The 25347-nt window shown below is 42.8% G+C and overlaps 1 protein-coding gene across 8 annotated transcripts in view; it reads left to right on the top strand.

The window, feature by feature from the left end:
* Nucleotides 1-25347, top strand: part of AMPH (amphiphysin) — a 176048-nt gene that overhangs the window by 56980 nt on the left and 93721 nt on the right. For all 8 annotated transcript variants that reach the window (XM_048839155.2, XM_048839156.2, XM_048839159.2 and 5 more), the window contains exon 2: nucleotides 20587-20667. In XM_048839155.2, coding sequence (XP_048695112.1) covers nucleotides 20587-20667 — 81 coding nt within the window. The remainder of the gene's footprint in view (nucleotides 1-20586; nucleotides 20668-25347) is intronic.

A 25347-nucleotide genomic window follows, 5' to 3' on the forward strand; every position in this document is an offset into this window, starting at 1 on the left:
GTTCTACCTTGATGGGTCTTGTACTTATTGGTGTATTTGCTCACCTTGGAGCTTCACGGCAGCTCTCAGCTTGGCTGTTTTTCTGAACCCATAGTCCAGGTCGACTCCTCCTGTGTCTCTCTTTGAACCACGGCATACTTCTGCTCTCTCGGGAGGAGTTTCCTGCTGAGGTAGAGGATTGGGTGTTCTTCATCTCTGACCATCTGCGATAGGACAGCTCCCAATCCTACTTCAGATGCATCTGTTTGTAAAATGAATTCTTTTTTAAAGTCTGGGGCTATAAGCACGGGGTTACTGTAGAGGGCTGTCTGTAGATCCATGAATGCTTTCTCTGCGGCATCTGTCCACTTCACCATGTCTGGACCCCGGGCTTTTATCCAATCTGTCAGGGGACTCGCTCTGGTAGCAAAATGGGGAATAAATAGTCGGTAGTACCCCACCACACCCAGGAATGCCCGGACTTGCTTTTTCTGATTCGGCTGGGGCCAATTTTGGATAGCCTCTAGTTTATTTAGTTGGGGCTTGACCATACCCCTTCCTAACAATGTAGCCAGGGTATTTAGCCTCGTCTAACCCTATAGCACACTTGGCTGGGTTGGCAGTGAGGCCAGCCTGTCTTAGCGCGTCCAGAACTGCTTCCACCTTTCCTGAGTGGGTTTCCCAGTCGGGGGTGTGAATAATCACATCATCCAGGTATGCCGCTGCATAACTGGTATGGGGTCGTAGGAGTTTGTCCATAAGACTCTGGAAGGTGGCAGGTGCCGCATGCAGTCCAAAAGGAAGAACAATATATTGAAACAGACCCTCTGATGTAGAGAATGCCGTCTTTTCTTTTGCACCTTTGGCAAGGGGAATCTGCCAGTATCCCTTTGTTAAATCAAGGGTGGTCAAAAATCGGGCATTGCCCAGGCGGTCAACTAACTCATCGATATGGGGTATGCATTGAATTTGGATATCTCATTCAGCCTGTGAAAGTCATTGCAAAACCTAGTGGTGCCATCGGGTTTGGGCACCAACACAATCGGGCTTGACCACTGACTGTGCGGCTCTTCGATGACTCCCAGCTCCAACATCCTTTTTACCTCTGCCTTGATCTCCTCCCTTTTTGCTGCTGGGACCCGATAGGGCCTTAAAGTTACCTTTGCCCCAACGTCTGTGATAATCTGGTGATATGCTTCGGTGGTCCGGCCTGGTTTGGTTGAAAACATGTCCTGGTATCGGTTGATCATCTCAGTTATCTCCTTCTTTTGCTTTCGTGTCAGATCAGTGGATATCCTGATCTGCTTCTGCATATTATTTCCCTGGATCGGGGTCTCTGGGGCCACTACACACGCCTCTCGTTGGTGCCAAGGCTTTAAGAGGTTAATGTGAAAAATTTGTTCTTATTTCTGGCGTCCTGGCTGCTGCACCTTGTAGGTTACTTCCCCCATGGGTTCAACCACCTCATAGGACCCCTGCCATTGGGCCAAAAGCTTGCTTTCTGCCGTGGGTACCAACACCATCACCTGATCCCCTGGTTGGAACTGTCAGACTTTTGCCTGGCGATTGTAATGCGTTCGCTGGGCCTCCTGCGCCTTTCCCAAATGTTCCTGTACAATAGGGGTGACCCGGGCTATCCGTTCTCGCATCTGCAACACATGGTCAATTATATTTCTCCCCTCACTGGGTTCCTCTTCCCAGATTTCTTTTGCAATATCTAATATGCCACGGGGGTGGAGTCCGTATAATAATTCAAAGGGGGAAAACCCAGTTGAGGCCTGAGGTACCTCCTGGATTGCAAACATAAGGTAGGGTAGTAGGGTGTCCCAATCCTTCCCATCCCGACTTACCACTTTCCTTATCATTGCCTTGAGGGTTCGGTTAAACCTTTCTACCAGCCTATTGGATTGCGGATGATAGTCTGAAGTTCTCAGGGTATGTATATGGAGCAGCGTACAGAGGTCCTTCATTAGCTTCGACATAAATGGGGTATCTTGGTCTGTTAATATCTCCTTTGGTAGCCCCACTCGGGAAAAGATCCCCACCAACTCTTTAGCTATCGTTTTAGAGGCCGTGTTCCACAGGGGGACGGCTTCTGGGTAGCGAGTAGCATAATCCAGAATGACAAGTATATATTGGTGGCCCCGGGCTGTCTTCTCCAGGGGTCCCAGTAGATCCATGGCTATTTGCTCAAAGGGGACCTCTATGATGGGAAGGGGTACTAAAGGTGCCCTCAAGTGGGGACAGGAACTGTGCAGCTGACACTCCGGGCAGGACGCACAGTACCTCCGCACTTCTTCATGTACTCCGGGCCAGAAGAATTGTCGCAGGATCCGTGCCAGGGTCTTCTCTACCCCCAAATGCCCCCCAAAAAGATGACTATGGGCCAGAATTAATACAGCATTCTGGTGTTTTTGAGCTATTAGGATCTGCTGTACCTTCTGCCCCTGTACTGGTGCAACCCGGTATAAGAGATTCTTATAGGAAGTAGGGTCCTGGTCCCTGGGTTTTCCCTTCCACAGGGACCCCACCTATTTTGGTCACCTCCTTCCTAGTGTTGTCGTACCTTGAGTCTTCAGCCTGGTCCCATTCAAAATTTCCTCTCTCGGGGCTAATCTGCCCGAGATCTAGGGGGCCGGTCTCTGTTGCCTCTACTGGTTCAGAGGCGTTAGGTGTGGGTCAGACTCGGGTGCTTCTCCCTCCTGGGTGGCCTCCTTTTCAGCTGCTTGGGTCCGCCTACCTACGAGAGCAACCCTCTGGCTTTGGATCAGTATTCGGGTTCCCAAGGCCATAGCTGCCCTTCTTTCCCTTTTCGTCTTTCTACGCTGTCTGGGAATGGAGAACAAATCTGGGGAAATTTCAGAGACGGTTGGGGGTTGACAGTCTACTGTGGATGCTGCACTACTTTCAAGGCTTCCCCCTTTCTCCAATGCCCCTACCGGGAGTAAGTCTCCAAACCCTGGGAAGTCCCTCCCTAGGAGCAATGGGTATGGGAGTATAGGGACTACACCTGCTGCTACCTCAGTAGTGTTCCCCTGAATCTCGATTTTTACTGGGATGGTGGGGTAATAACCAACTGTCCCATGGACGCATGTTATCCCCGTACGCTTAGCCCACAGCAGCTGACTACGCTTCACGAGCTTCCCCGAGACAAGCGTGATAGCACTCCCCAAATCAACCTGTGGTCTCTACGCCATTTAGCTTCACTGGTCTGGTGTACATATGTGGGGTTAGTGAGACCCCACAAGGTCTGGCCAGTTTCCCACAACATAGCCTGGTCTTGAGCAGCCTGGTCCATCAGCAGGTGATTAGTCTCTTGCTGCAGCCGCACTGTCTCCTGTTGGGCGGCTGCCTGGACACGAGTAGCCTCCTGCTGGGCAGCTGTGGCTTGTGTCAGTGCCCACACTACTTCCTCCATTGTGTTGAAAAAAATAAAAAAAGACCCTCTTCCCTTTTTTTTTTTTTTTTTCCCTTCCAAACACCCTCCTTCTTCCGGCGTGCTGTGGACACCAGATCCCACAGCTGACACCAGTTGGGACAAAGTTCCTGTTCTACCTTGGTGGGTCTTGTGCTTATTTGCTCACCTTGGAGCTTCACGGCAGCCCTCAGTTTGGCCGTTTTTCTGAACCCACAGTCCAGGTCGATTCCTCCTGTGTCTGATCAGGAGTTGGGAGGATTTGGGGGGAACCGGGGCCCACCTTCTACTCCGGGTTCCAGCCCAGGGCCCTGTGGAATGCAGCTGTCTAGAGTGCCTCCTGGACCAGCTGTGCGACTGCTACAATTCCCTGGGCTACTTCCCCATGGCTTCCTCCCAAACCCTTCTTTATCCTCACCATAGGACCTTCCTCCTGGTGTCTGATAATGCTTGTACTCCTCAGTCCTCCAACAGTACACATTCTCACTCTCAGCTCCTAGTGCCTCTTGCTCCCAGCTCCTCACACACGCACCACAAACTGAAGTGAGCTCCTTTTTAAAACCCAGGTGCCCTGATTAGCCCTAATATATCTGCCTTCTATTACTCTCCTATAGCCAGCTGGCCTGGAGGGAGAAGGAGGGAGAGAGCTGCTGCTCCCGCTGCTGATACTGCTGCTCCTGCTGCTGTTATTGTTCCAGCTACTCCCCTGGCTGGGCCAGACACCACACCCTCCTTCTCTGCTACCTAGTTGCTGGCCGGCTGCTGGACCCCCCCACCCTCGGGTGCAGTGGGCAGGCTTTGCCCACCCACTTCCTGGATCCCAATAGGATTACTGTCCTATAGCCATCCGACCCGACCCAGTCACAATACACAGCAGCTAATGAGGGGCATCTGGTTGGGTCCAAGAATACTGATCTCTGATCTGATAATATTAAAATCTGAGCACTCCCCCAAATGCTTGCAGACAGTCTTATAGAGAACTATCTTGGGAAATGGAAAAGTCACCTTCAGTTACAGCTAATAAAAAAAAATGATTTTTTTGCCAATTTTCATAGAAATTTTGACCTTCCTGAAATTTTCTGACCAGTTCTACCACCAGACTACCATAGCTCACCTTCTCTAGCAACTGAATAACATGAATACCATCCTAACAACCTCCAGCTCTTACACGATTGGAAATGTCCTAAAGATGAATATGAGGTTATTGAATGCTGACTACCAACTTCATGTATGCGGTGTTGTTCTAGCTGGGTTGGTCCCAACTTCATGTAAATTCTAAGAAGGAAACCACATATTCAAATTCTCTTCTTGTAAGTGCCAAACCCAAGGTACCTTGGACATAAATTAGATCAGGTTGGTGGACTTGCCTAAAACTAAGGGAAAGGGTTTGGCTGTTAAGAACCAGATGCCACATTGTGGATTTAAGCCAGCTATATGTTAAAAAGCACCATTACTTCAGATCTAAAGATTGGTTTACTTACAGATTGCTTAGTCCACTAAAACTGTTATCAGCTGAACTGCAGAAAGTAACATGAAGGTGCAAAATAGATATTGTGATTCAGTAGAGACTGATATGATCAACAATGGAGTTTTAAATTCAAGGTCCATCATCATTCAAGTATTCTTTAGTTTTGACTAGTGATTTAAAAAAAGAGACCAGGTGAAACAGTTTCATTTGTCTCTGTCAAGGTTCCTCCCCCACTCTGAACTCTAGGGTACAGATGTGGGGACCTGCATGAAAAACCTCCTAAGCTTATCTTTACCAGCTTAGGTCAAAACTTCCCCAAGGTACAAAATATTCCCCCCGTTGTCCTTGGACTGGCCGCTACCACCACCAAACTAATACTGGTTACTGGGGAAGAGCTGTTTGGACGCGTCTTTCTCCCCAAAATACTTCCCAAAACCTTGCACCCCACTTCCTGGACAAGGTTTGGTAAAAAGCCTCACCAATTTGCCTAGGTGACTACAGACCCAGACCCTTGGATCTTAAGAACAATGAACAATCCTCCCAACACTTGCACCCCCCCTTTCCTGGGAAATGTTGGATAAAAGGCCTCACCAATTTGCATAGGTGACCACAGACCCAAACCCTTGGATCTGAGAACAATGAAAAAGCATTCAGTTTCTTACAAGAAGACTTTTAAAAAAAAAAATAGAAGTAAATAGAAATAAAGAAATCCCCCCTGTAAAATCAGGATGGTAGATATCTTACAGGGTAATTAGATTCAAAAACATAGAGAACCCCTCTAGGCAAAACCTTAAGTTACAAAAAAGATACACAGACAGAAATAGTTATTCTATTCAGCACAATTCTTTTCTCAGCCATTTAAAGAAATCATAATCTAACACATACCTAGCTAGATTACTTACTAAAAGTTCTAAGACTCCATTCCTGGCCTATCCCCGGCAGAAAACCAGCATATAGACAGACACACAGACCCTTTGTTTCTCTCCCTCCTCCCAGCTTTTGAAAGTATCTTGCCTCCTCATTGGTCATTTTGGTCAGGTGCCAGCGAGGTTACCTTTAGCTTCTTAACCCTTTACAGGTGAGAGGAGCTTTCCCCTGGCCAGGAGGGATTTCAAAGGGGTTTACCCTTCCCTTTATATTTATGACAGTCTCCCAACTGAGATAAGGAAACCTCTTATGCTTGGTACATTGAAGTTTTTAACTCAGAGATAAAATTTGGAAATGACTGAGTTCTTTCCCCCTCCCCCTCCGAATAGAATTTGAATGTCTAATTAAGAGAGTGAAACTATGCCAGCCACAATTAAATTAAGGCTTTATAATTGGTGTTCTGTTCTTGGCACAAGAGAAACTTGATTCATTTCGAGATAACATCTTCCCAGTCAGGTACTGCTACTGTGAACCACAGGAAGATAAACTGTACTAAGTTAATTGTAGTATGATAAACTTAAGGGCTCTTACTGTGGAGGAGGCACAATATTTCAGTCTGTTATTTTTTTCCTCACGGTACACTGCTGTAAAAAAAGAAACTTTGTACTAGGTTTCATTTCAGTTATGAAATTATTAGTCCTAGACCCATGCAACTGAGAGCTGGACAAGTTTTATAAAGATCATATACTCCATCCTCCTGCCAATGTTCCTATGGTCTTTGACGGAGACTTTGGCAGTAGTGTCTCTTCCACAGAATGCTCTGTCCAAAGCAATGGAAATGTGCTACTAAGACTGTGCAGAGTAACTGGGTTAGGTTATTAGTTTTTTGTTCTTGGTTTTGGTCAGTATCAAGTGGGAAAATATTGAATTTTTGGATAAAAGAACTATATGTTGTGCTGGGTGGATTTAAACATCAGTGTGGTGAGACTACATATACTGCTGATCTAAACAGTCTTTCAGTAGGCACGCTAATGGGAAACATCCAAGTCACTTTTCAGCCAAATGAGCAAATATCAGGCGGGAGTGAGATCGTTTGTTTGGATATTCATTAATTCACAAGAGTGGTCTTGTGATTTGTTGGGGATGCAGTGAAAGGCATAGAAATGCATTTGGTTATGCTGTTACTATGTGGTTGGGCAGTTACGTTTGAGATATCACAGCATGCTCTTGTTCAGTCAAAAAGGATCGAATAAGTCTTTGTATGAAGTGGCAGGACCTACAGGTGCAGAAACAGTTGTAGCAAAAGAAAGCAGGGTAGGCAGCTTCTCCAGTTTCTTGAGATGCCTCTATGACTCCTCATCCTCCTCTCTCTTCTATTCAGCTCTCTCTTCCTAATGTGTGCATTCTGAACATGGCAGATATCAGGACCCTGAAGCCCTTCTGTGACTTTTTTATACCTATCTCTTCCTTCCTAAATCTCATGATGGCTTCTCTGTACTAGCTTTCCCCCAACCTGCACAGGGTTCTTCCTCTCTCACATCTTTTCTTGGCTCTCCGCTACCTACAACGCCTTGATATTCTTCATTTTGGTTGACGTCCTAATCACATCCCTGTGAGACTCCTCAGCTGTATTCCATTCCAGCACCTCCTCCTTTGGATGGGTGCTCTGCTCTGCCTTTCACAGGCAAGTCAGACACAACTGGCTGGGGAACATTGATTAGGTAAGCAGTTTGAAAAAATTGTGTTCCTTATGCTACTTTTCAGAGTAAACCGGAACTCTTTGAAGCCATCCAGGGTTTACAATGCAGTCTTAACATTTTGTTGTAGACAGCACCCTTCTGCATACTCACAGCACTCATGTGGTAAGTATTTGATGAAACATTAGTAGATGAGAGGGGAGTACTATTTTAAATGCTGTAAAAGGAATGCTGCGGAAAAGGACCTAGGGGTGACAGTGGACAAGAAGCTGGATATGAGTCAGCAGTGTGCCCTTGTTGCCAAGAAGGCCAATGGCATTTTGGGATAAATAAGTAGGGGCATAGCGAGCAGATCGAGGGACGTGATCGTCCCCCTCTATTCAACATTGGTGAGGCCTCATCTGGAGTACTGTGTCCAGTTTTGGGCCCCACACTACAAGAAGGATGTGGATAAATTGGAGAGAGTCCAGCAAAGGGCAACAAAAATGATTAGGGGTCCGGAACACATGACTTATGAGGAGAGGCTGAGGGAACTGGGATTGTTTAGTCTGCAGAAGAGAAGAATGAGGGGGGATTTGATTGCTGCTTTCAACTACCTGAGAGGTGGTTCCAGAGAGGATGGTTCTAGACTATTCTCAGCGGTAGAAGAGGACAGGACAAGGAGTAATGGTCTCAAGTTGCAGTGGGGGAGATTTAGGTTGGATATTAGGAAAAACTTTTTCACTAGGAGGGTGGTGAAACACTGGAATGCATTACCTAGGGAGGTGGTAGAATCTCCTTCCTTAGAAGTTTTTAAGGTCAGGCTTGACAAAGCCTTGGCTGGGATGATTTAATTGGGGATTGGTCCTGCTTTGAGCAGGGGGTTGGACTAGATGACCTCCTGAGGTCCCTTCCAACCCTGATATTCTATGATTCTATGAAAAGGCACAGAGGGGCAGCCATCAGAAAGACAGTGAACAGAAAAAGTTGCTGGGGAGACACTGCTACTACTGTATATATCCCTGCCCTCTCACCTGGAAACCAGGTCTGAGGCTCATCCCCTTCCCGATTCTCCTTGAATTCCTGCTGACCAGCTAAGCTGTCCTGCTGGATCTCTTACAATCACATTAGCAGGTGGCTGCCATCCTGTATAATCCAGTTAGATTTTACGAGGGTGTCTATTTACACAGGACCAGGTGTTAACCCCCTGTTTGCATATGTGTTTTGGGGTCTATCCATCACAGCCCAACAATACACTGTTGTGTTAAACAAGTGACTACTGTCCTTAAACGCATCTTTAACTTAAAAAAAAAATCCGTAACCACCTCTCAAATAAACCTTTGAAAATACCAACAGGTATTGATTGTCATTACCATCAAAAATTAATCAGGCTCAAGTCCGTCTTCCAAAGTATTCTGAATCCATACTGCTGCTCTACTCTCGTACAAAAATGACGTCGATAATTTCGTATACCAATCAATCACTAGCCAAGAAAGCTTGTGCCTTACTTTTTGTGTGTTGTTGATGACGTTTGTTCAGTGTTGCTCCCTAGTGAATCCTTATGTCATCTGCAGAATGATGTATAAATGTGTTTTGTAATTCCTATAAAAGGTTATCATAGTCATTAGTTTTCCCATGGCATAATTTGCACATTTTGTCATTTAGGCTGTGTACAAAGCTCACATTTTCTGTGCTTATTTTGATTAATAGAACAGTGCTACATCACAGTATTTTATGCTTGTATGAATAGTATAGAAGTGCTGTTCTTGTGTGTTAACTAACTGTTCCCATGGCCCTTTATGATACACAAAACACTAAGAAAGGGTGGCATAAAATTAACAGTAGAAACGCAGCCTTCAGTAAAGTAAGTCTTCAGGCTTCCTGACTCGGGAGAATGGATCAGCCAATTGGTTTACATTTGTACAGAGCCTTTTATCCTGGAGCTTCCCATGGTACTCTGCAAATTATGTTCATATAACACCATTGAAATGCAGATACCTCTGCAGTGAAATATGCAGGAGCATAACTGCTTCCTGGATGGCCACTGAAGTGTTTGGTGTCCTAAAGCTCAGAGGAGCCCAGCATGAACTGCTACATTCAGTAGCAAAGGGATTTGCTGTTGTTTATCAAAAGAAGTCAGGTTTTCTCTACAGCATTAATTCAGTAAACTTGGTGCTGTGGTAGAAGGAATCTTTAGCTAAAAGTCAAACAAAATTGTACTGGAAGCCTTGGGCTCAGTGTAAACAGGTCAGTTAAGATAGGTTATTGGGAGTGTTACTTAGAGCAGTGGCTTCCAACCTTTCCAGACTACTGTACCCCTTTCAGGAGTCTGATTGTCTTGTGTACCCCCAAGTTTCACCTCACTTAAAAACTAGTTGCTTACAAAATCAGACATAAAAATACACAAGTGTCACAGCACACTATTACTGAAAAATGGTTTACTTTCTCATTTTTATCATGTAATTATAAAATAAATCAATTGGAATATAAATATTGTACTTAGCAGTATAAATAAGTCGTTATCTATATGAAACTTTAGTTTGTACTGACTTTGCTGGTGCTTTTTATGTAGCCCATTGTAAAACTAGGCAAATATCTAGACGAGTTGATGTATCCCATGGAAGACCTCTGTGAGCCCCCAGAGGTACACATACCCATGGTTGAGAACTACTGCCTTAGAACAATTTTTTGCTTTGCATGTATGATGTCTAGGAAGAGCGCATGTGAGGTTAGCTGCTTTTCTTAAATTTTCCATTTCTTTGTTTTATGTGACTGAGCAGGTGTAAATTTGTCAGCTTTGCTCCTCGGTGTCATCTTCTGAACATGTAATAATTTGTGTGTGTGTGTGAGGGGGGGGAAATCAGGAAAGTCTCCTGCACACTCTGGACTGGAGGGTTATTGCTTGTTCATTAGTGATACGGAGCAGGCTTTCCAGATTGGTTCTGTGCTTTACATGTCAATGGTTCTTCTTGATATTTGAAAAACAGTCCAGTGCATCATCGTTGCTGATTCAGCTACTCTGTTAGCAGGGTTGCTAAGTGCAGTCCTCAAGCATGCCTGAAGTAGCTCTATTATAGGAAGTCACTTGATAAATTATCAAGGGGACAAAGAGCAGTTATTTATCAGTGAAGAGGTTTGCTGCGATATTCTTCCAAGCCTTCCACAGCTCTTCTTTGATAAACACTGAAGTGTATGCTGTTGTTTTAAATGGTTTGACAGATGTTAGCTTTTCAGATGTTAGCTTTGAATAAATGACAAATGGATTTTTTCACAGCCATGGAGTATGAATTAATGAAAATTGAGGCCTGTGCAAACATTCTGCAGTCGTCAGCTGATGGCACTGCCAAAAAACAATGGCAACATAATAATATGGTCCAAGAATAACCTTGTGCTCTGGGCGGTGGTAGGAGTGAAGAAAACGAAGGATGAAATTCAGCCCTGGGATAATCAAACACAACTCCTATTCCAGGCAATGGAAGCTGTACCTGATGAAACCAGGCTATATTTATATAGTTGAAATGAAGATAAAATGCTATTTGCATATGTGTGTATTTTTTCCTAATTAAATAATGAACATTTTAACTCATTTAGATATGTTTTGGGTACTAAGAGCCAGTTAATTAAGTTATTAACATTACATAAAACATGATGTAATGACCTCCTGGTTCAGCTATGAACTGGGATTGAATCAAACTCCAAAGGACAGGATTCTACCTTAAGCTAAAAGGCTAAATTGATTAGCTAGAAGTAATAGCAGGCTGATACTCTCTTATGTTATCCAGCCAATAGACCAAAAATTTTAAATGATGGTGCCTCAATGTAGGCATTTAAATAAATGACTTGATTTCCTTTTGGTACGTAATTTGGAAAATATTGGCCTTGTTGATCTCTCTGTGTCTGTTTCCCTATCTATAACAAATAATACTCCCCCATATCGGAGTACAGTTCAATAATGCTTTTAAAACGATTTGAGATATTTCAGTGGAAGTTGTTACAGAAATTTGAAGTATACCTATTTTTATATTTTATACTGCATAAGGCCCACAATAAACAATTGCAGGAAGAATTTAAGCAGATGTCTAAGGGACTGTTTTTATTAAATCTGTAGAGTAATGGTATAGTAATTGTTTTTAATCCTAACATATAAATGAAAGCAAAACAATCAGGAAACTTACATCTTCCTTTCTTTCCACGTTGAGGAATCATTATTGGCAAGGAATCAGGGCCAGGAGACGTAACAGACCTGGACAAAATTGTTCTTAGAATCATCATGCCAAAACATGACATTTTTCTGAAATTTGCCAAACAGAAAAGCAGACAATTGAAATAAGTGTCTTGTATATAGATATACCTTACATCTAGATACTGTAACATGGTTCACCAAAGCACATCACAAACTGCCTTGTCCTGTTCCCCTTTTCAGTAGGGATAACTGTGAGACAATCTTGTTGTAATATTTCTTTTGTGCTTGTTTACTGATGTATAGTTCTGTTGTAGTTGCCCCAAAGTCAATTGTCAGAAATCAGGATTTTCCTGTCATTTCAGTGGCTCTTTTGCATTCTGTTTTCTCTGTTTAGGGTTTCATTCAATGTCCGTTGAAGTGAATGAGAGATGGTGGGCTTTGGATCTGGTTTTTTTGCAGATTTCATGCTTGGATAGAATGTCTTCAAAGGCAACATTTATGCCTGGCTATAGCAGGCCACATTTGGCTTTAGTCTGATGCTTCTCAATACCACATGGGCACTATGGATTATGCATAGCATTTTCTAGCTTGATTCTTTGTGGTTTTATGATACTGGGTCCTTTGTGCAGAATCCAATCACATGAAACCATTTCATCTCCATAGTCCTAAATAGCTATGTTTCAAGGTGTTCTGTTGGTCATCTGTTTAGAGTAGTCGTCTCCAACCTTTTTATGTACAAGATCACTTTTTGAATTTGAGTGCAACCCAGGATCTACCCCACACCATCCCTGAGGTCCCGCCCCACTCTCTCTATCCCCATTCCCTCATCACTTGCTCTCCCCCACCATCACTCACTTTCATCAGGCTGGGGCAGGGGGTTGGGTGTGGGAGCAGGGTGTGGGCTCTGGGCTGGGGCCAAGGGTTTTCGAGTGTGGGAGGGGGCTCTGGGCTGGGCTGAGGCTGGGGGAGGGGGTTTGGATGCAGGAGGGGATGCGGGGTGTGGGCTCTGGGAGGGAGTTTGGAGGAGGGCACTCTGGGCTGGGGCAGAGTGTTGGGATGCAAGTGGGGGTATGGGGTTCTGGCTGTAGGGTTGGGGTGTGGGAGGGGTGCAGGATCCCACAGGGTGGCACTTACCTTGGACAGCTTCCAGTCGATGGCAGAGTGGGGCTAAGGCAGGGTCCCTGCCTGCCCCGGCTCCATGCCGCTCCTGGAAGTGGCCATCACATCCCTGCGGCCCCTTGGTGGAGGAGGGGACGTGGCTCCATGTTCTGCCCCTCTCTTCAGGCACTGCCCCCGCAGCTCCCATTGGCCACAGTTCCCCATTCCCGGCCAATGGGACCTGTCAGGACGGTGCTTGCAGGCAGGAGCAATGCATGGAGACCCCTTGCCCCCCTGGGGCCTTAGGGGTGGGTTGGCTGCTTCCAGGAGCAGCGCGGGGCTAGGGAGCCTGCCTTAGCCCCACTGCGCCGCCAGACTTTTAGTGGCTGGAGATCACGATCGACTGTCAGAGGCTGCAGGATCGACCAGTCGATTGTGATCTACCGGTTGGTGTCCACTGATTTAGAATTACTCTTAGGCTGCTTTGAAATTGAGTCATTCTGTGTTTTGTGTTTTCCTTCTGAGACATCACACATTAGTTTAGCAATGGGTACAACTGAACTACAGTCATATTTACTCAGGCATGAAAGTAAAATTGAAAACTTACAGGTATGGGGGCTGGCTCCGGCCCCCTGGAAGGGGCGGGGCCTCAGGCAGAAGGGGCTGGGCGATTTAAAGGGCCCTCCAGTGGCGATTTAAAGGGCCCGGGCAGCAGCAGCCAGAGCCCCGGGCCCTTTTAAATTACCTTTCCCGGGGCAGCTTCTCCTTTTGCCCCACCTCCCCCCTCCACTGGCAGCCTGGGGGGTACAAAAGGAGCAGCGACAATAAAGCGCTGCCATGGCAGCGCTTTAAATAGGGTCCTTTGCCATGGCAGCACTTTAAAGTAAGGCGGTAGGGGCTGGTAGCGGCAGCCACTTTTTATCGGTATGCCGTAGCGGCTCATACCGCCTTACTTTCACCCCGTATTTACTTCAAACTCCTCCTCCTGCAGTTCCTTGCTTTCCTAATGAATAGGCATTCTTGAAAACATGTCCATTATAAGAAGCTCCTTTCCAAACCTGTTTTTCACATCGAAGAAATACTTTTACAGTTTTGTGATTATTTTCTGCAGTATTTGTGATACTTTGCACTTTAGTTTCTGTAAAATGGCTTCCATATGGTCTGTTTTGACCTTAACCGATTTCTGCCTATAACTGTATTCATGGAACTGCTCACAACCCAAAACTATTGCCAGAATTTCTTTTTCAATCTTAGAATTTCTTTTGTTCTTTTGTATTTTAGTCAGTGCTTAAAAGTGTATCCTATTGGAAATATGTTTTGTATCGGGGCAGCCCCCAACCGATGTGAGTTTGCATCAACTAAGATCTTGGGCTGTAAATTTTGGTTGGGGTTTGGGTGCAAGAGAGGGTGGCTCTAAATTTCATAGACCTCAGTTGCTCGGGGAATCTAGAAGGGCAGTTGCTCAATCATATATCTACCAAAAGGTTGGTTGGAGATGCAGAATTTTACATTACTGTATTGAGTTAAATCTGACAAAACCCTTGGCTTGCATCCAAAAATGAAAATAATCTTTCATTTTGAAGACTAGACGTGTCCTCTTTATAACTGTTTGCAAGCAACAGCATTCTCTTTTGACGGCCTTATTCAAATTGTCTAGGTCTATACAGATTGTTAAATTGTTTGGTTTTATTATGGTGACCATACTCCTAATCCAATCAGTTGGTGTCCGTTCACTCAATAACGTCTAGTTTTACTAGCTGATCAAATTCAGCATTTACTTTATTCTCAATACTAATGGGACTTTATGTGGCATGCTGATATCTATATTAATGAGTAGGACTGGTTGATTACTCGCAGTTAACTCACGTGATTAACTCAAAAAAATGAATCACGACTAAAAAAAGTTAATCACAATTAATCGCAGTTTTAATCGCACTGTTAAATAATAGAATACCAATTAAAATGTATTAAATATTTTGCATGTTTTTCTACAATTTCAAATATATTAATTTCAATTACAATACAGAGCACAGTGTACAATGATCACTTTATGTATTATTTTTGATTACACATATTTGCACTGTAAAAATTATAAACAAAAGAAATAGTATTTTTCAATTTACCTCATACAAGTACTGTAGTGCAATCTCTTTATTGTAAAAGTGCAACTTACAAACTTAGGGGGTTTTTTGTTACATAATTGCACTCAAAAAATAAAATGTGTAAAACTTTAGAGCCTACAAGTCCACTCAGTCCTACTTCTTGTTCAGCCAATTGCTAAGAGAAACAAATTTGTTTACATTTACAGGAGATAATGCCGCCCTCTTCTTATTTACAATGTCAACAGAAGGGAAAACAGGCGTTTGCATGGCACTTTTGCAGCCAACATTGCAAGGTATTTAGGTGCCAGATATGCTAAACATTCGTATGCCCCTTCATGCTTCAGCCACCATTCCAGAGGACATGCTTCCATGCTGATGACGCTCATTAAAAAAATAATGTATTTATTCAATTTGTGACTGCACTCCTTGGGGGAGAATTGTATGTCCCCTGCTCTATTTTACGTGCATTCTGCCATATATTTCATGTTTTAGCAGTCTTGGATGATGACCCAGCACATGTTGTTCATTTTAAGAACACTTTCACTGCAGATTTGAAAAATGCAAGGAAGGTACTAATGTGAGATTTCTACAGCATTCAACCCAAGGTTTAAAAATCTGAAGTGCCTTCCAAAATCTGAGAGGGACGAGGTATGGAGCATGCTTTCAGAAGTCTTAAAAGAGCGACACACTGATGCAGAAACTACAGAACCCAAAAGTCCAAAAAAAGAAATCAACCTTCTGCTGGTGGCATCTGACTCAGCGGATGAAAATGAACATGTATTGGTCCACACTACTTTGGATCATTATGGAGCAGAGCCTGTTATCAGCATGGACTCATGTCCTCTGAAATGGTGGTTGAATCATGAAGGGACATATGAATCTTTAGCCCATCTGGCATGTAATTATCTTGTGATGCCGGCTATGATAGTTCAATACGAATGCCTGTACTCACTTTCAGGTGACCTTGTAAATGAGAAATGGGCAGCATTATCTCCTGCAAATGTAAACAAACTTGTTTGTCTGAGCGATTGGCTGAACAAGAAGTCAGACTGAGTGGACTTGTAGGCTCTACAGTTTTACATTGTTTTACATTTGAATGCAGTTATTTTTTGTACATAATTTTACATTTGTAAGTTCAACTTCCATGATAAAGAGATTGCACTACAGTACTTGTATTAGATGAATTGAAAAATGCTATTTCTTTTGTTTTTTAGAGTGGAAATATTTTAAATCAAAAATAAAGTGAGCATTGTACACTTTGTATTGTTGTAATTGAAATCAATGTATTTGAAAATATAGAAAACATTGAAAAATATTTAAATGGTATTCTATTGTTTAACAGTGTGATTAATAACAATTTTTTTAATATCTTGACAGTCCTATTAATGAGTTATATCCTGAACCTAGTCCATTAAACATCTCATCAAATATTTTAATAATTTCTTTTGCATCCTTGTTTTTACAAGTTGTATGCCTATTTGGTCATCTGCATGTGCAAATTGCTGTTAACCTGAGCAGAGCCTGGGACTTCCTTTTCCGCTGTTCCAAACTCTTTTAAGTGGTTTCTGTCCTTATATGACATGCCTGCATGGTTTTACTTTTGCACCTTTGTGCCCCTTATAAAATTGGATATTCACTGATTATTTTGTATACTTTTTCTGAGATTACATTGCAAGTGCTAGTCTTTTTTTAAAAAAATCACTTTTTGCTCATTTATTACTGGTGTACACACCAATCTGTTTTAGACTCTTGCTTTGTTTTGTAAATGTACAAAGAAACTCAACTTAACACCTCTTGTTTCTGTAATATCATCATTTTCACCATCAATGCTGTATGTTCGTGAAAGTATTTTGCTTTTGTATTTCTTTGAAAGTTGTGCTTGGAGCTGAGCAGCACACTTAGAAAATGGTTGCTCTTATGCCTTGGATGACAGTGCACTCATGATTGCTTCCTGTATTTATTGCAAACTAACCTTTTATTCCCCATTTTTTTTAATATTCTGTCCTTGCTATACATTTTTAATTGGATGCACTTCATTTTTTTCACTGTTTGTTAACCTTTCATTTGGTAAACACAGTCTAAAGCAAATTTCGACTTTTCTTTATAAAGGCAAGTCAATTTCCTGCAATAACCTTGCTTTCACTTGGTTATTACTCATACCACAAGTAACTGAGTCTCTGTTTATTCTACCTGCTAACTTCATATTTGTATGACTTGGATATATTACTCTAGTCAGTAGTCCAAGCTGTTTAGAAAATGTGGCTTTCCCATGTGGCATTCTTTCATAGATCAAGATAGTCTTAAAAATTTTGAATTTTTTCCCTAACTTTGCAATCCCATACATGGTTTCACTAAAATGTAGCTCTCTGGTACCTCTGGGTCTCCCATGCACCCTCTCCTATTTGTCTGCAATACCATTTATTTTCAGGAAAATATGCTAATCCTGAAGAAAGCGAGATTGGATAGATGGTCCAATGGTGAGGGCTCTAGCGTGGGACTCAGGAGATCCAATTTTGATTCTCTGTTCTGCTGCAGATTTTGTGTGACTTTGGGCAAGTCATTAAGCATTCTATCCCTCAGCTCCCCATCTGTAAAATTAAGATAATTATACTTCCTCCATTCCCCACCTCACAGGCATGTGGTGAGGATATATACATGGTATGCCCACATCTTGAATACTGCGTACAGATGTGGTCTCCTCATCCCAAAAAAGATATACTGGCATTAGAAAAAGTTCAGCAAAGGGCAACTAAAATGATTAAGGGTTTGGAATGGGTCCAATACATGGTGAGTTTAAAGAGGCTAGGACTTTTCAGCTTGGAAAAGAGGAGACTAAGGGGGGAGATGATAGAGGTATATAAAAATCATGAGTGGTGTGGAGAAAGGGAATAAGGAAAAGTTATTTACTTGTTCCCATAATATAAGAACTAGGGGCCACCAAATGAAATTAATGGGCAGCAGGTTTAAAACAAATAAAAGGAAGTTCTTCACACAGCACACAGTCAACCTGTGGAACTCCTTGCCTGAGGAGGTTATGAAGGCTAGGACTATAACAGGGTTTAAAAGAGAACTGGATAAATTCATGGAGGTTAAGTCCATTAATGGCTATTAACCAGGTTGGGTAAGGAATGGTGTTCCTAACCTCTGTTTGTCAGAGGGTGGAGATGGATGGCAGGAGAGACACTTGATCATTACCTGTTAGGTTCCCTCCCTCTGAGGGAATTGGCCAGTGTCAGCAGTGGCATTGGCCACTGTCAGCAGACAGGATACTGGGCTGAAAGGACCTTTGGTCTGATCCAGTATGGCCATTCTTATGTTCTGAAAGATTGAGGCACTCAGATACTACAGTAATGTGGGCTATATAATTATTTTTGGTAGCTAGCATGTGACTGCTTCTAGACCTGATTCAAGTGGCTTCATTTGCTCCATCTTTGTCAAAGATTCAGTTTTCTTCTGTCAACGTGCATAAAGATGTGATGCACAGGAAGTTGGTGAGTGTTTGGTGAGGAAAGTTGACAAGTGACCAGTCACAACAGGCTAAAAAATACAACTGAGATTAACAGAAATCTAAAACGTGCTTAAGACCAGTAAACTACTAGCTTTTAAAATTATTTGTCCTTACTCCTAACTCTTCAGTATCTGCCTATAGTGGATATGTCAGAAACTACCTTCAGTGCATTAACAATATCATAATCATCATTGTGTCACAGTTCAGGGCAGCTGCACCTATATTCCCCTTCTGTGGTCCAATAAATGCATCTACTCTAGGCCCCTGGCTTGTCAGCTGTCACCTCTTTTGGGTGGAGACCTGGGTCTCCCTTCCCAAGGGTATTTGCAGGCTGCACCGTTCCCTGACTATACTGTGATATCCCCAGCAAAAGACAGACTGCCTAAGCAGGCCTGCTTCACTTCTCTCCTCAGAGATGGTACACAGCATGATTGCCACAGTTAGGTTATCACACAGCTCTATGTAAGCAAGCACATTTATTCTTAAAATGAAAGCATTCAGAGAAAACCTACTAACACAATACATGCATGCTAATAAGCTTACCACAGATCACCCCAACTCCACAAGGTCTCCGGCCAGGGAACAGTCCTTCAAACTCTACCTAGGGGTTCTCCCTGTGGTCACAAGTTCATCACAGGTTCAGCTCAGAACAAGCACCATCAGCCTTATGGGCTCTCAGTATTTGAAAGTTCTTCCCTAAGGATTGGGGGATACACCCTCCATTGAACCAGAGGTCCTGTCTGTTTGCTGGATCAGAAGGAAGTCCCCAAGTCACTTTTAACTCAAGCTATTTAACCAAAATTCCTTTCTTTGTCTGTTGGTCCCCAAAAATCCAGTTTGAACCAGTATAGGTGAGATTCTCTTCAGGTGGTCGTAGCTCTCTGGAGGCTCTCTGTGTGAATTTGCTAACCACCCACCTAAACCGTTTACCTGACCAACCTCCACTTAGTTCCTGGGAGGCTGTGGTCCCCCGCCCCCATGGAAATACATACAATCCCTCAATAGTACATGAACATTTGCATTTTTAATACAGTGAACTCCTAAAATACTTATTGAATTAAGTTTAAGGTTTGTCCAGGATATTGCAAGGTGTTGGCATACAGTACATTCACCTTTATCATCATTACCAGCCGTGCTGCACTTCTGTTCTCCTTTACTGGCCCAGTTTTTGTGGCCTCTAACCAGTCCAAGGCATGATTAGTGGAAATTAGAGAGAAGATAATGAGTGGATCAGGTGCATAAAGTACTTGTTTTCTGCAGACTAGGAGATGTTGCTAATTCATTGTTTATATTTCTGCTCTGTCTCTGCCATTTGTGCTTGTCCCCTGATGTAGGAAACTCTGGAAGATTTTTAGTGGCAGGGCCAACAGCTACACACCTCTGGTAAAATCTTAGCTTCACTGAAGTCAGTAAAGTTTTACCATTGGTTTCAATGGTGCCAGGATTTCACCCCTCGTGTGTGTGTGTGTGTATAAATAAATAAATTAAATTGTAGAGAAATTCCACACTTTGGGGGAAAGAATTAAACTTTTGTTTGGAATATTAAAATAAGAGCTGAGGAGAGGGATTTTAATGATCGAGTGCATGTAGGTAGGCAAACAGATGAAAAGTATAGCAGGATTGCATGGTTTTCCAAATTATTATCACATGACTAGCCCTGCTACAAATCTCTTATATATAACACTCATAATAAAGTACGTTTGAATGAATGGGAGGACTAAATACCAATTCCAGTACAAGTTTAAAATAGTTATTTGTGATTTTCAGTTTTTCACTCTATATTTCTTGTTAAAAGCCATACAAATCAGGATCATGTTAATAGCGTAACATAGGATGAGCCATAAGATGTAGAAAAGGTCTATGAATTTTGATCTTTGCTCCATCACACTCAGACTGAAGCTGATGTTTCCAGAAAATCTCTCTCTTTCTTTGAACCTTGGGGTTATTTCAGTGTCAGAAATATGTATTGCTTCATAAAAAGGGAGCAAGAACTCCACACATTCCATGTATGCACACTCTTCCTCCCACACACACACAAAATGTTTCAGAGTTTTGTGTCTATAATCTTCCTTTATTTTTTGCAAAGGTAGTAGTATCATGTATGTACTTTGGAGACAGATTATACATTGTAGTGCATACCACAGCTAAAAAGTAAAATGCCATTAAAACATAACAGCAGCTCTGGTGAGAACAGAGGCAGTTAAAGTCAAGATTTTGTTCTATTGTGACTCCAAATATTCTCCTTACTAGACATAATGCAATTCTTTTTTTTTTCTTCTTTCCAATTTAGGTACTTCAAAAGCTAGGGAAAGCTGATGAAACAAAAGATGAACAATTTGAAGAATATATTCAAAACTTCAAACGACAAGAGGTCAGTTTCTTGTTTGGTTTGTGTAACACCAAAAAATTGGGGTGTATTTGAATTCATTGATTGTGATGAACATGCTTTCTGGCAACAGGTCAGACACATTGTGTGAAGATTTACAGTTAAAGGATTTCATCCAGCAGTCCTCATGTAAACAAAACTCAGTTCAAGTTTTGCTTGCAAAGGGACCACAGGATTGGGCCCAACATTTGTAATAAAGGGCCAAGTTCTGATTTCATGCAACACCATTCTGAAACTGCAGGCACTCTCTTGAACATAATATCATGTAACTCACTGGAGTGACTGTGGATGTACAACAGTATAACTGAAAACAGAATCTCACCCAAATTAATACTGCAAATGCAAAATTGTAGTTGTATTTTACAAAGGGGAGGCATTTCTTTGCTTGTTTTCTTAGTAGTTGTCAAAGTCTTAAGATGAACATGAACATTAGACTATAGTGTGTATTCTTCCTGTACTGCCCTATTGATGTATTAATAATATTTATTTCACAACAGCGCACAGGCACCCCAATCAAGATTGGAGCTTCATTGGGCTAGGTACTGTAGGTACACATATGATGAGATACTTTCTGTCCCAAAGAACTTATTATGTACTCTGCTTACAATGTACTCTAAATTCTAACCTCCATTACTCCTTGCTGTACTGATCAGAGGTGACTAATTATATTGAATTCCATGGCACCTTTCTAGTGTGAATTAATACCCACTAAGAATTAGATGAATTCTACCAAGATTATTTCATTTGTTATGTAAAACAAGTATGAATCCAGGTCTCCAGAGGTTTAACCATAGTCTTTCTGTTCTTCCCTTTGCTTGCGGTTTAGCTCACATGTAAAGACATTCAAATAGTTCAGGCCCAAGAAGTTATTTCTCCATCTGTTGTTGAATGTACTTGGGATACAAAAGATCTGTTTTATTTATCTAAAATGTTTCACATGTAAGTGAAAATAACAAATTTATTTTTTTAAAAGTTCACCTGTATCAAGATGTTTTCTATAAAAACAGCCCCATTAGAAAAGAGCTAACATGGTGAAATGGTCACTTTAAATGAGAAGCCATTAGGGACCGATTTGTATCTCCATCACCTCTGGTTGTTCATACCCTCTCTTACAATCCAGAAACTCACTCATGGGAGAGGTGACTAGGACTCGGGGAGCATCAGGGTTGGTCCTCCACATTTTAGTATGGCACATGAGAATTGGCTTTGGGAGCGTGAGACTGTCTGTGTTTGTGATACCCTCCCTGAATCAGTCCCTACCCATGCCACTCACTGGTGTATCTCCCATACAGACACTGCTCTTTCCTCCCCCCGCCTCACTTGCTCCAGACTGGCCAGCCCCAGTTGGGCTCTTGCTCAGTGTCCTTGCAATTAATGGAGAGGGGTGCAGAGAGCCACTGAGGTAAAGGATTTGCACTCCCCACTCCATGAGGCCCAGGAGCAATTCAGGAATTGCTTGTCCAGGTGGATCTTCACTTCTCCATCCCAAGGCTCAAGGGACGGGAGACAGCAGCAGTCACTGTTCTGGGAGGGTGGTTCTTCACTCACCTTTCTGAGGCCTGGAGGGAGATGGAGATACCGTGAGTCACTGGGCCCAAAGCAGAGAGCAGACCTGGGAGCTGTTGGGCCATGCAAGGATCTTGTATTTTTCTCTTTTCCAAGATTTTTAACAGGGACCTTTACATTAACATGGGGCATTTTTCTACTTCCTCTTCTGCAGCTGCTTATTGTCGAGTGGGAAGCCATAATCATTTCTTGGTAATGTCAGTGCCATTTGCATGGCAACTAATTGTGATGTCAAAAAACAGAGGTATATGTTTTCTCTTTGGTGGAGCAAAGGTGGGAGGAATGAGGCCCTGTTAAGAAACAAAGTTCCTGTAAGATGTAATTTTTAGCCAAATGACTCTAGTAATAGAAGAAGAAATAAGAAGGAAGATGAAAGGAGTGGGGGGAATCTCCTATTTCAACAAAATTTTGTCTAAGATAATTTGTTTTTGAAGAATTTGCTGTAGTGGTATTTTCCTGCTGGAAGTCTTGCTGTGGGCAAACAAGGCTGATGATGCTACTTTTATTTATCTTCTCAGTCTGGACAGACTGTAAATAATGAGCAGTCATGGGCACAGCAGAATCTAGATAGCACTAAATCAGGACATAACCATGACTTAGGGCAAGAGGTTGAACTGAGGGGGAAAGTATTACCATTCCTTTTCTAAACTCCACCCACAAAATAAGCCCTGCCCATGTGATGTTCCAAATTGACACCATTTTGAGTAGATAGTGCAGATGTTCAAAATCTGATCATGCATGCTCTCTGAGCTCGATTGGGCTCCTTGGGCTGCATTCCCCCTCAGTGGGGTTCAGATGTATCCATAGGCTCTGCTTGGTTCCTAGTGCTTGATTATGGAAAAACAAAAGCCTGTCCGTTTGCATAGGTCTTCATAATATGCCTTCTCTTGGTTTGTCCTTGCTTTGATCAACAGTGAAATAGTTGACAAAGTTCAGATATTATCTGAATATTATCATTGTGCATCTGAATTAACACCCATTCTGATGAATGTAGCATTTCTCAGCTTTCAAAGCAACTCAACCAAACCTCCCAGTCAGAGAACATTTTAAGGGAAATTCCAAACTTTACTTAAAATCTCTGACTAGCAATTTGGCTCAATAATGCATCCATCTGATTCCCAGCTGTGCCCTAGGGCTGCATTTGAATTCTGGGGAGATTGTCCCTTCAGCTTTGCTTCCCCTTCTGGGGTGTTTGCAGCCACCGATGCCCCTGCAGGCTTCAGTGAGTGAGCTAAATTGAGAAATGCCAGAGAATAAAAGAAAGGTCTGTTTCACTTTCTCCCTCCCTTATCAAGTGTCTCATTGGGGGATCTTGATGAGTTCTGTGAGCAGAATGCAGTCCATACCCCTACTTATCCAGGCAGGGTCATCTTCCCCCACTCCCCATTCCCTAACAGGAAAGAACTGGCTACAGGGGCTAGCAACCACCCCGCCTCTATCTGTGTTAAAGCAGTGAAGCCAGATGGAAGATTGTGCCTGGGTTCCTATAGCCTACATTAGCAGCCATGCCTCTGATGGTCATACCATCCTCCTCCTACCCATCCATTTTCCCCATAAATCATGGATGGACAGCACTGGACACAGAACCATTCTCCAATGCCCACTTTGTTTCCATGCTTCGACCTCCTCCAAGCAGCTGGCCAAGGAGTGAGAAGAGGGGCAGAAACCCAGATGTGGAAGAATAACAAGGCAGCAAGGGATCTCTTTTTGGCCCACCATTTATTTACTTCTAACCCTTAGCCCACATTTTATAAGGCCAGAATGTTCCTCAGTGCATATCAGTCCAAATTCAAAATAGCCACATTTACCTTCAGTAGTTACACTATCTCCTCTGATGGTCGAAGACCCAGTGGTTCTAACTAAGGAAGATGGTTAACTGAAAGAATGGCCTTCTCAATACACTGGCACTTCACAGGCAGCCAGTTCCAGAAAGACATCACCTCAGTTTCCTTTGTGGGCATGAAAACTCTCAGATGGCAACAGACCACCCCACCCTCTGGGAAAAAAAATTATGATCAGTTATGACACTCTAAGCTCCTGCACATGCTGTCACAAGCTATGCTAACGTTTCTTCCAGGATTGTGTTAGTGTTAATACTGGCTTAAAGAAGAAGAAAAATCACTTCTATCTTTTTCTGGATAATTTTTCTTATCAGAACTCTGTACAGCGAGAGTTGAATCTAACCACAGAGTCATATGGTTTCTGGAATATGTTGGATTCATAATAAATACAGACACATGGTACCAGGGAAGTCAATCAAAGGTCTGGGATGAGAAAGAATATTATCTGGTACAAAGTCTTATTTCAGATGAATATTAACTGAAAATGGCCACAAAAGCCATAAACAGAAACAAAAATCCAATCACTTTTGGAGCCTGTTGGGAATTCTGATCTCAGACACAGGCATGCTTCAGTGAACCAAGAGTGCACAGGAGACCTGTCCAGTATTATTTGTTGTTCCTTCCACATCTCACACTATCACATCCATTGGCAGAGACCACAGTCCCATTGTAAATTCTCCTCTCCATCAACTGGTGAATGAGGCGAATCAGACATTTTTAAGGGATTCACTGATTAGCAAACTAGGCAGAGCGATCTTTAGGTCAGAGGCCAACTGGGGATAATGGAGGAAGGCTCACTTAGATCCCATTTCATTCCAGGAAATGGGTACCAGAGACAGAGCACAGCATCCACCAGTTGGAACATAGTGATCCACTGAGGTAGAAGCTACAGAGTACTATTTAAAGTAGAAAGGGGTGGCAGAGATTCCCTGCCTGACCCTCCACCTCTCTCAGGAACCCCACTTCCTCACACCAGCAGCCAGGAGGACTTTAATATGGGTGTATCAGAATATCCAAGCAAAAAGGCCAAGTGTCTGTGTCATAAATATAAAGGGAAGGGTAAACCCCTTTGAAATCCTTCCTGGCCAGGGGAAAGCTCCTCTCACCTGTAAAGGGTTAAGAAGCTAAAGGTAACCTCGCTGGCACCTGACCAAAATGACCAATGAGGAGACAAGATACTTTCAAAAGCTGGGAGGAGGGAGAGAAACAAAGGGTCTGTGTGTCTGTCTATAGTCTGTCTATATGCTGGTTTCTGCAG

Source organism: Caretta caretta, chromosome 2 (genome assembly GCF_965140235.1).
Source record: "Caretta caretta isolate rCarCar2 chromosome 2, rCarCar1.hap1, whole genome shotgun sequence".
In the NCBI taxonomy this organism is placed as follows: Eukaryota; Metazoa; Chordata; order Testudines; family Cheloniidae; genus Caretta; species Caretta caretta.